The sequence below is a fragment of the Dermacentor andersoni genome, chromosome 6 (genome assembly GCF_023375885.2).
Source record: "Dermacentor andersoni chromosome 6, qqDerAnde1_hic_scaffold, whole genome shotgun sequence".
Taxonomy (NCBI): Eukaryota; Metazoa; Arthropoda; class Arachnida; order Ixodida; family Ixodidae; genus Dermacentor; species Dermacentor andersoni.
Window position 1 is genome coordinate 12,258,066 of NC_092819.1, and position 12,509 is coordinate 12,270,574.

At 43.5% G+C, this 12,509-nt stretch overlaps 1 protein-coding gene across 2 annotated transcripts in view; it reads left to right on the forward strand.

Moving 5' to 3' along the window:
* The first annotated feature begins 358 nt into the window (after positions 1-358).
* Positions 359-12,509, forward strand: part of LOC126521226 (MFS-type transporter SLC18B1-like) — a 44,640-nt gene continuing 32,489 nt past the window's right edge. The window contains exons 1-3 of one of the 2 annotated variants that reach the window (XM_055065833.2): positions 359-790; positions 6,720-6,815; positions 6,899-6,972. In XM_055065833.2, coding sequence (XP_054921808.1) covers positions 518-790; positions 6,720-6,815; positions 6,899-6,972 — 443 coding nt within the window. In that variant the 5' untranslated portion in view covers positions 359-517. The remainder of the gene's footprint in view (positions 791-6,719; positions 6,816-6,898; positions 6,973-12,509) is intronic. The other variant, XM_050169855.3, reaches the window with a different exon arrangement.

Consider the following 12,509-nt stretch of genomic DNA (forward strand, 5'->3'; position numbering starts at 1 on the left):
TATTTCTTTTTGAATCTCACTGACTTTCCAGCATCCAGAAATATAAACGCAGTATCTTTATCTCATCAAGGTAAACCTTTTTTTTTCATACAATTCACAGAAAAGGACAGAAGACGACAGGCCAGAGCACTAGCCAGAAAGAAATAAACTTTTCTTTAATAAAAGAATGCTTCACTAACCAGTCCAAGCAGCAACCCTGTGGCATCTTTAGTATGTCCATTCTGCTTATTATCATGCTCTAGATTCAATTTTTGGCATGATGTAATCTATCGATATCACCATGCTAGTATAGTCGCAACAGGCACGAAATACATTCCTGCAAACACGCTGAGTTGCGAATAGATGAAAAGGCTATTTCCATTTATCCTTTAAGCCATTTAGGGCAGTGTATGAAATTTGTTTGATATTAAGTTTTTTATTAGCCACTAAAGTACCAAGATATTTTGAAAGTCTGACACCGTACGTACATTTACAGGTGCTGAGTGCAGAACCTTGGAGTGCCAATCTTCGCATCGTCATGCTGGATGTTACAGAAATCTCAAGACAAACGTTTCAATTGAAGAACGGAGGTGGGTACATCAATGGTGTGTTCATCATCGATCCATCAGATGCAGGGAAGGAAAGCATCGAAAAAGGCAGTGCACGCGATAACCAACAGAAGCATGCCTCGATGCCGACCAGAAGCCTGTTGGTCGTTATTCGCCAAAGCCAATGGATGCTGCCGTTGATCTACACTCACATCTGGATGTCCGCTGCCTTTGCAATCATGCAACCATTTTTCCCGCCTTTGGTAGGTGCTTTTCTAATTCCTACTTAGCTGCTCCAGTTAATCTTTAATTCGGCGTGACACGCCGAACTATGCTACCCAGCAATGATTAAAAGAAATTGTTGAGCTTTTGCTGCGGATACATTTCACCATGCTTGTTACCCATGCAGAACAGTACATTTATGCGTTATCATGCTGTTTTGTGTTATGACGTATGAGTTAAGTTCTCTTCTGCATATTTTTTATTCGTGTACTATACTAAAACTACTACCTGGTTTGTCTATACCTATACACAAATCCGTTTCAGTCCCCGTAATTACTGCCCTATAACATTAACCTGTATCTCTTGTAAAAGACTAGAGCATATATTGTACTCCTGCACTGCATCTCATTTAGACCAGCACTTTCCTTTATTTCCCAGTCAACATGGATTTAGACGAGGCCACTCACGTGAAACACAACCATTCGAATTCACCACAGACCTTCACCATCACCTTGACTCCTGTTTTCAAAACGATGTTATCTATCTTGACTTTACAAAGACGTTTGATCATGTCGCCCATCGTCGTCTTAGGGCGGAACTTGCTTGCCTTAATCTTGACCCCCCTGTGTCGTCCTGGATTGAATGTTTTTTTCACAAACCGTTCGCAACACACTGACGTCAATAACCCCGAGTCGTCAAGTAGTCCAGTCTTGTCAGGCGTATCACAGGGCTCTGTGCTTGGGACACTTCTGTTTCTAATCTTGACAAATGAACTCCCTAACAACATTCTTTCATCAATTCGGTTATTATTTGATAACTGCGTCCTGTATCGGCACATATCTTCCCATAGTGATCAATTAATACTCCAGGAAGGCCTAAGCAAAATAATAAATTGGCGCTCTCTTTGGCTCATGTGCCCCAACATTTTCAGATGCAAGTACATGTGTGTAACTCTCAAGCGGCAGATCATTAACCACCAGTACTCTCTTGATTCTACAGCCCTAACTCAAGTTTACTCTTACCGTTATCTCGGCGTTACTATCACTAATCAGCTTACGTGGTCTGCGCACAACGCAACTTACAAACGACTGTTCTAAATCACTTGGCCCCCTCAAAAGATCGATATTTCTGTCTCCTGTTCCTGTACGCAAGCTCGCCTGCGAAACGTTCATTCGGACTAAACTTGAGTGTGCCTCAGCAATTCGGAACCCTCACCAGACTTACCTTATTAACTCGCTTGAATCAGTGGAAAATCGCGCGGCACGTTTTATCGCTTCAAACCATGACTAGCATACAAGTATAAGTGGCATTAAGTCATCCCTCAGCATCCCTAGTCTGACACTGCGTAGGAAGATTTCACAACTTCCCCTTTTCCACAAACTGTAATATAATTTCCCACACCTCAGGAACGCTATTCTACTTCCACCCAACCTCACTTCTCATCATCTGTTTAACAACCTGAGTCTACAACGTCTGCATTGTACCTTCAATGCCTTCAACAAATCTTTCTTACCTACTGCTATTGAACTGTGGAACGTGCTACCCGACAATATAGTAAATGAAAGTGGTTCAGATAAATTTACGCACCTATTGTCATGTTTTTTGAACCCTCAACCTACCACTACTGCGCTGTTACTCTAACGTCTACCTTTGTTACTGCTCTGTTATACTGCCAGTTGTGCTGCCACTTCTAATGCCCGCTTAATTGTACCTTACTTTTTGTTTTGCTTTCGTTTATTCTCGCCCATCGTGTTCTGGCATGTTTCCTAAGTTTTGTTTGCCATTGTATAGATAAGTTAACCATTGTATAATAATGACCACAGTGTTTATTGATGCATTTGCACCCCCCACCTTATGTAATACCGTGAAAGGGGTCCTTAAGGGACAATAAATGTTGACGATGAACAAACAAGCAATAGCGCTTTTGGTGCCGCTTAAGGTCTGCGAAATAGCAGACAGTTTCCTTAGTTTGATTCGTTTCCATTCGCGGCTGTAGCAAGTACGAATACCCCCGTAGTATAAATAGTGAGAGACCTTCCTACCTGTCAGGAAGCAACCCCTGTAACATGAAGCGGCGCCTTGTCACCATGTGTTAAGAACGAGCTTCATTGCATGCTCTTTATGTGCCTTCTGCCGTTATGTGACATACCTAGTGTGGTTCTTCTTTCCACAGTACGACATATCTAGTTGTGCTTATGTGTGTCAAGCGAATTTAAGACCGATAGGAGAAGCGTTGATGCAACTGCATTATCCAGCGTCACCGCTCACCTTAGTGACATTACAGTAGTTTGTGCAAGGCAAATGCAAGGTGAATTCACGTATCTCGGAGCCCTCAACGTGCTCTAAAACGTAATGATGAATAATTACAAGACAATGGTTACCATGCGCATATCCCATTCGAATAAACAACAAGTTACATGGGTGCTTTTTTTTTAAATCAGTCATCCGTTTTTTTTTTTTTTTGTTCTCATGTCGCGTTATACCAGCTCCACGTTGATGGTCACCTAGCAGTTTGTGCTGTTACGGCGGGGGAAAGTTGCCGTCGTGGTGATGCAACGCAGCCTGCGTGAAAGCAGTCGCTATAGGAAAATCCAGCCACGACCACGCTCAATTACAGCAGCAACTGCGGCTGCGTTCGAGCGAGGCAAACAGACACATAGTACTTCCGAATGATGTGAGAACTGACTTACGTGCATAGTGCACAGAGGCGCCACTGATAGTCACCAAGCGGGCGCTTTCGAAAGTACACTCGTGAACAGGCTAGACGACCACCTCTTGCAGCAAGGATGGGTGAAGTTTGCGGCTGCGATTTCTCTTTTTTTTTTCTGGGGGGGGGGGGGGGGGGGGCACCATACTTCTCTTTCTGCAGTGACAGCTCCAGGAAAGGCACGGGCCTCTACGATGAGAGCGGACATGCACACGATGTTACCGCTGTTCGGAACGACCCAGTCCACATACGGGCCGAGTGCGTCCCACAGACAGGCGCTATAAAGTCCAGTTATACGAAGGAGAGTTCATGTTAAGTAGTCGTTTGGTGTTGTTGTGTAACGCGATGTCTCGATCGTTTTTTCAACTCTGTCCTTGCCGTAGCACTGTTTCGGTGCGTCAATATAATATTCACACCTCGTTGGTGCAGATATATATTAAAAATGACTCCGCACTGCGCCATGCACACATTTTAGTGACTTTTCTGCCAATCAATGCATGTTACATCGCCGAATAACTGCCGTCGAAGTCGCCTCAAGAAAAGCAATTGCGAATTTGTCAGTGGAAATGCGTACAGAAGTCAACGAAGCAACCAAACGCACGAGCAAATAAAATTACGGGTTAGCGCCGTACCGCCAATGCGATTCTGCGGCATACGTCGACAAACTGCCCTCCCCGCTGCAGTTTTCGTAATTTGAAATTTCCTTAGCGACCTGTTTGGAAACACACAAAAACTAAAGTCTTACGAATTTTCAGCAGCTCTTTTTTTTTTCTTTCATATGTTAGGTAGAGAGATGCCAGACGATATATTTAAAGGCGGGGCAACGCCGACCAAGACTGATGGGCGCTGGCGGCCAGGCCGGGTTTAGTTCTTTGCGGCGTAGGCTTTGCTGTACAAAAGGTCAGAAAGTATTCAACTGAGTACAAAATGCGCACTTAAAAAGGACTACACCGGGAAACAAATAAAGCAGTCCCTCTGCACGGTGAGTCTGCGTATACAGCATCGAGGCGTAAAGACTTCCCAAACGTGACGCGAACTTTCCAGAGAATATCAAACAGGAATGTTCGCCCTGAGCTACCCCTTTTCCAACACATTTCCCAAGAAACCACAATATTGAAGATGTCCTCGGGCGAAAAGAATAAAGCTGTTAAAGAAGTACTTGCCTGTATTCATTTCGATAAAATACAGCGTCCTTTAAGCCCCTTACAAACGAGGCAAAGCAGAAGCCTAGCACTTAAGAAAGTCAGCAGTTTTACATGAAGCAATTAGAAACAGTTACATGCAAAAAGCCACGCATAATATGGATTCTAAAACATGAACTACGTGACAGCTGGTGCGATGGCTTAGCTGGCCGCATAAAACGAACAAAATCAGTCCTTGCAATCCTTAACAAATTGAATATACAACACGATGGTACACTTGTGCAGTCACCCGCCCTCGCTAGAGAAACACTGTCTAGAAACGGCAAGCGGCATTCAGAACTTAAGCTAGTTGCCTTTAATCCGTGTTTTTTCAGACAAACTGAACAAAACATGATCAGGTCGTGATGAACTTCGTTGCTTACTCATGCAAACATCGTGCTTACCCATGCTTACCCATGCAAACATTATCGAGTGCAAAAAACACCGCGATAAGAAAACGAAAACTTGAGAACAAGAAATTTGCCGCTTAACAGAGACGATCCATTGCTGCCGTTGTTGCCGCTCATGCTGCCTCGCGGGGAATAAATGAAACCGTGTCACCGGCAAGTTCTTGCACGTATTTGAGAACCCCACCACACCACGCAAGCCTTGAAGCATTGGTCACCACACGCGTGCGAAGGGGGCTGCTTATCACGCTCCGAAAACCCGAATCAAACAGAGAAGCACAAGAAACGACGCAGAAACGACGGCGGACGGCTGCCTCCTTCTCCGAACGCACATCGCAAGGCCGCCAACAGAGTCTCGTTCGTCGGCATGCACTACGCGTATTGAGCCTGGCTATCTTAGATATATCAGCTGCCAGGTAAACATACATCTGTGAAGAATTTTTTCGAGTGGCGTGAGGGCAACAGCACTCTCCAGTAGTCTGGCAGAGTTTCAATATACCAAATGTTTGCTTTTCCGAATAGCATAGACTCAAACATTTAAAATATCATATGCACAGTTGCTGGAAAGAATGGCAATGTCACAGCTTTCCCTTAGTATTCGTGACATGAAGTGAGCGCTCAAAATTGGAGATTTTAGTAGAATTGCAAACGAACGTCAACTAGGAGTACTACAAGACAATTCTACGCTTCTGCAACAGTTTACCAGTCGGCTATTTGCACCATCTATCTGTAGCAGATCGCTTTTGCCCAGTTTTGGGGTGCAGTTACGTTAGAAAACGGGTAAACTTATTTTCCGCACAAATTCCCCACACAAATAAAACACAAATAAAGTGCAAGCGGTGTTCTTCCGTAGGTCCCTCCGATAACACAAAAGAAATATTCGTCTACACAGCGCGTAGGGATGGTGGTGGGGATGACGAGTTATAGCAGCAGGCGCGTTTAGCCTGGCGATCAAGGCTGGCAATTGCTCTGCCCGAACGTCGCTTATAGAATGACTGCGGTGTTTCACACATGTCAGTCAGACCAGTCTCTCTTAAGAATGCGATAAGGATACGCGAAGTTTTTTGAGGGCGCTATAACTGGTCCTTCGGGGAACATTAGGTCTTGCAGGCACGTAGGCGGAAGGTCCTTTTGTTGCAGACTTTCTAGGAGAGCGCCCCTTTCATCTTGGAATTTCGGGCACGACCAGCGAAAGTGTACAATCTCTCCTGTCTCGTCGCATGTGGTAGAGTTCGGGGAATTGATGCGCCGTCTTAAATAACCATGCCGGTGTACTAGCAGTTATTGTCCTTATTCGATATAGAAGTGAGGCTTCCTCTCTACGAAAGCTCTTGGTTACGTATGCCATATGTAGTGGAACCCAAAGTGACCCAAAGTGATGGACACTTCGCTCCCACAACCGTTGTACAATGTGCAGCAGATTGGCTGATTGTGGGAAGGAGCTGTAACCATTGCCCAACTCTGATTCTCAATAAATAAATGCATAAATAAATAAATCAATAAATAAATCACCACTACGTTCTTCGTATCGACTCACAATCTTCTCGATGCGATGTTTTTTACAAATCTCTAAATGCCATGTACGATGGAACAACACATGCAATACAGGTGTATTCATGACCTCTGTTTTTCCCTAATGTGTGGCTTCTTACTGTTTATTTTACATGCTAACAAGGCTGCTGCTGGTGGTCTGGAGGCGTGGAAGTACGGCTTTTTCTTTTCTGCCACTAAGGTCGCGATGTTGCTGGGATCTGTGCTAAACCAACGGCTTGTAAGTGTCATGCGATATTTTTGGAGCAGATTTTCACTAGCCACAATATGCTAGTTTTTAAATCGATGTTGTCTTACTTCTAGATGGCCATTACATCACCACGGAAGTGCTATTTGGCGGGACAGATTGGTTTTATGCTATTTACTGTTCTTCTAGGGTAAGTTTTCTGCTTGTTATTGTGTACGTACTGGCTAGCTCCATAACTGCTACCTGGGCTCACGCATTAGTCGCGTCGAAAAAAAAGTTGTATGTCTTTGCACCAGGCAGTACGTGATGTAAAAATAACCTGGATGCTGGGCACATTAGTTCACGTTTGAGGAAACAATTATAGCGCTAATAAAACAGCCACAAAGAACAAAATACTGGACACCACGAGTGCTACGTGGTTTCCTGGCTTGTGTTCTTTGTGGACGCTTTGCCGGTGCTACAGTGGATTTCCCACGTACGTGAACTGTCAGACTGCGGAGGAATTCACTAAGCTACGCTGTTCCTACGTATTCTTCAGCCGAAATGTTATCACCCTAAGATAGGCGCATTTAACTCACGGCATCGTACGAGAGCGAGGAGGAAGCAAAGCTCGAATTAAACGACAAGAAATGAATGAAGCGCGTCCAACTGCTAGTATGATCGCAACATCTTTCGTGTGTTGTAGAGGCTATATTTTTTTGGCAAATCACTACACACCTCTATTCGACAGCTTCCTTTTCCGGGCGCCGACTAGCGCAACCACACTCCCTCGTTCAACGCACCATCGTCAAAAGAATGGCAGTGGAAGTGTTACGCACTCTTGTGACATTTCTGCGAGACACATACCTGGTGGACACATAGCGACACAAGTGCCGCAGAAAAAGACGCTCAGGCCACGCAATGCCGGCAAGGGTCTGCCAGGCTAATCCCACCTATGGCAACAGCACCGCCACCATATTACAAAGGGACTGAATATATTTATTTTGATACTAATTACGGAACGGAAAAAAGCAAGCTGCATAATATATAGCTCAGATGGACTCAAGGGAAGGCGACCAGCACCCGTATGTTCATCGATATGGTATGTCATAACGTTGCACAAGGTTGCAGGTGCGGTTCTAATGACGCGCATAGGCTCAATATCACTTACCTTGACACCTGGTGCCGTCCAAAAGGGCTGGTCGACGATGTCGTCGAGTGCCAACCGATGACGAAACGAGCGTTCTCTTCGCATCGGATTAGTGTCAAGGGCACGGATAGCTGCGGAAGCAGCGCTAAGGGAGAAATTATGATAGAAAAATTCACTACGCAACATCCGCACGTGCAAGTTCCGCTGCCCCTCACACTTTGACATCGTATCAGCCTTCATCGCTTCTTCTGGACTTCTCTTCACCCGATAAGACGCGATAGTGTCTCGCACCAGGTCAAGAGCTTGTTTTTGCAGGTTCAGGCAGCCGCATTCCGAGAGAGCCGAAATGCAGACAGGCGTGTACACTTCAATTTTGGAGGCCGGTATTAAATCATGGGATGGTGACGTCAGGGCCTGGCGCCCCCAACTACAGTGCACCTCATTGCACCTCGTAGAACTCAAGGCTAATTGGTCACGATCACCACAATGATCAGCGCTTCCAGTAAAGAGCTCGCAGCGCTCTTGGCTGCCCTTCATTACATTTATGATGAACCGCCACACAAGTGGACGGTATTCTGCGATTCGAAGGCGGCAATGCAGTCTCTACTGTCACCTTTACGACGAGGACCGCACGAACAGCTAATATTTCACATTACAGAGATGTTACACCATATAAGTGATGCAGGCCATGAAATAACTTTCCAATGGCTTCCAAGTCACTGCGGGATTATCGGCAATGAACGGGCCGATCAAGCTGCCCGCTCAGCCCATATTTATTTATTTATTTATTTATTTATTTATTTATACATACTGCAGCCCGTTAGGGCTATGGCAGGAGTGGGTTTACATGTGAAGAAAACTGATTATGATATGGAGAAACAAGAACATAGAAATATAAAGATGTGAAGGAACTATGCATCAGCAATAGCATTTTAAAATTGAGAAAGGGTAACAAACGAAATATAAAAATCTGAAGGAACTATACATCAGCAATAGCATTTAAAAATTGAGAAATCGGTAACAAACGAACTTCGGCAGGTAACAAATTCCACTGTTCAATCATGCGGGGAAAAAAACTGTATTTGAAAGTGTTAGTGCGTGGATGGAGTGGTCTGATATTAGAGGCGTGATAAGCTCTAGTTGAAGTCGGGCAAGCAGGCATTAAAAGGGAGGGATCTGATAGGTGACAAAGAGAGTTCTTATAAGAATAGAAAATCTTCAGAGATTCTATGTGCCGCCGCCTAGAAAGAAACTGGAGGCTTAATTCCGTAAGAGCAGCTGACGGTGAAAAGTCTCGGTCGAAGCGACGGTAAACAAAACGAATAGCCTTCCTCTGGACAGACTCAATACAATTAATTTCACATTGTTTATATGGGCTCCATACGGAAGAAGCATATTCTAAAATTGGGCGAATCAGTGTTTTATATGCTACTAATTTAGTGTCCCTCGGAGCAGGAGACAACGTCCGGCGGATGTAACCAAGTTTTTTTAACGCTTTACTACAAATGTAATCTATATGTTTAGACCAAGACAAGGTGGGTGTAAAAATGACGCCTAAATATTTGTATTGAAAAACTCGTGTTAGTGGTACACCGTTGCATATATAATCATAACATACGGGCATGTGTCTGTGAGTAAAAGACATTAGAACAGTTTTATCAAAATTTATGCTCATTTTCCAAGTCGCACACCAGTCACAAAATGAAACAAAGGAATCTTTAAGGCGCTGATGATCAGCGAGTGAGTCAACTGGGCTGTACATAACACAATCACCTGCATAGAGGCGTATTTTAGAAGTAACATGGTCTGGAAGGTCGTTAATGAACAATAAGAATAGTAGAGGGCCAAGTACGGATCCCTGTGGGACTCCTGAGGTGACATCGACTACCGACGAATCTGCAGAATCATAGCACACGAATTGGGAACGCAAAGAAAGGAAACTGGAAATCCAAGACACTAACTGAGGGTTATTTAGAATATTATGGAGTTTCAAAAGCAATTTAGAATGTAGTACAGTGTCAAAAGCTTTGCTAAAGTCAATGAAAATGGTGTCAATCTGATTACCTAAGTCGATGTAATGGGAAAGGTCATGAGTGAACTCCGTAAGTTGTGTTACAGTACTAAAACCGCGCCTGAAGCCGTGCTGAAAGCTGTTCAATAGGTTATTATTTTCAAGGAACAGTATTATATGCTTATAGATTATGTGTTCTAGTATTTTACATGAGGTTGCAGTTAAAGAAATGGGCCTATAGTTAGATAAAAGCTGCCTGTCACCAGATTTATATAAAGGTAGTACTTTAGCTCTTTTCCAGGAAGAAGGCACAACGCCACTATTAAGGGACTTCTGACATATAATAAACAGATATTTAGATGTCCATTGCGAGAATCGTACTAAAAAGGAATTCGGAATTCCGTCAGGGCCGGCTGGCTTTTTAGTATCTAAGTTTAGTATGAGATTCAAAACACCTTCTAGGCTAATGTTGATATCATCAATTGCATATGAATCGTTAGTTGCAAATGTTGAACGACTGGAATCATCCGAGGCGAATACTGACTGAAAATATGTATTAAACGCTTCTGAAATCTCTAATAGATCGTTAACAACACTGTTGTTGATTTTAAAAGATGTGGAAGAAGAAGAGCCAGGAGATATGAAAGACCAGAATTTACGGGGGTTAGACTTGAGCAGTTTCGGCAACTGAACATGATAGAAGAAATTTTTGGCCGAGGTGGTTTTTTTCTGGAGTTCATTTTTTACCTGAGCGTACAAAACGCATGCCTCAGGATTATTCGAGCGTTTAGTGCGAAGTCTACCAGCACGTCGCGATAAGTGCAGCAGTTCTCGGTTCATCCAGGCAAGGTTAATGTTTTTTTTCTTAGTTTTCAAAGGAACGAATCGATATATACATGATTTTACTATGCTTTCAAAACACGCCACGAGCGCATCAACGTCACTAGATAGTCCAAGTGCCAAAAATGCGTCGAAATTATTGGATAGTTCATCCGTGATACGGACGTCATCAGCTCTGGAAAAGTCTCGAAACGTGGACAGCGTAAAACTTTGGTTATGGATTGGCCGGTTTACAGATAGAAAAACAGCATTGTGATCCGAGATACCATCAATTATTTCGTACTTTCGTACTTGTAACCCGTCTTGGCAAAATCAGTGCTGAGAAATATCAAATCCAGTGCTGCGTCACCACGTGTGGGACTGTGAACGACCTGCTTTAAGCCAAGAGATAACGATAATTCAACAAATTTCCTGTTTAATGCATTACCATGATCAAAAAATGAGAGATACGTCCAGTCGATTCCGGGAGCATTAAAATCACCCAGTAAGACGAAATTTGAGGAAACTAAATTCTCTTGCAGTAAAAGTTGGTCCAGGTTGTCAAGAGTTTCCAACGAACTATTAGGGGGACGATAGAAAACGCATACGTTTAAGAATTGTTTACCGTAGTAAAGTCTGCAGCAGACTGATTCTATGTCTAGCGGAGAGAAGAGGACTTTGAATTTGAAATCAGAGCGAAAAAGCAATGCAACTCCACCACCTCTTTGATTATGACGATCATTTCGCACGGTGACGTAACCTGGTGGTGTAAACTCCGAGTCATGAATACCCGCATGTAACCAAGTTTCGGTGATACCAATAATGTCAGGTGAATAGGACAAAACAAGCGCAAGAAAAAGGGGAAATTTATTAGCTATACTTCTAGCGTTGATGTTCATAATGGTAAGGTCTCTTTGGGCTGTAGAAGTTCAAGCTGTTGCTGACTGTGATGCGGGACCTGTTGTCTTAGAAAAGTTGCGACGATTAGAGATTTTTACAAGGGAGTTGGTGGAATCGCACTCTGGGTGAAAAGTCATCAGAAAGCCTAAGTCCGGAATCGGTAAGCTTAAAACCATTCTTCAGCAAAGTAAGCTTGTCATTAAAATCAAGCATTTTCAATATTATTATATTATTATTATTAATATTAATTATTAATATTAATTATTAATATTAATATTAATTATTATTAATATTAATATTATTATATTGAGGAGCACCACGTACCAATTCCACTTTCTAGAACTGACGCAGCACGGAAGCTCCGCCTGCTTGCTCGGCAGTGCACCAGGTCGCAATGGAATGAGCCACATTTAAGAAATACTCGATTGTACTCCCTTGGAACCCACATTAAGTCTTCGAGCGCCATCAGAGCTTCACCGTGGAGACACCACGCTTTTGTATCGACTGTGGTTGGGCGTTGCTTTACTAAATCATATGCATTCCGCATAGGGATGACCAACACCGTGACCTGTGACCACTGCGGCCATGAAGAATCGATTGACCATATTTTGTGCGCTTGCGCGCAGTACAGTCCACAGAGGGAATGCCTTCGTCATGAACTTGACCAGCTGGACGACCAACCGCTACCGGAAAAAATAATTTTACGCCATCGAAAGGACCAACGTCACAGAAGAAGGCCGTGAAAGCACTATTGCGTTTTTTTTTGCGACCTACCGGCCTTTGTGAACGTCTTTAACTGGAACGTCTTTTGTATGTGTGTGTCTCCATGTGTGCGCGTTTTTCTGTTTTTGTTTTGAATGCTTTCCTA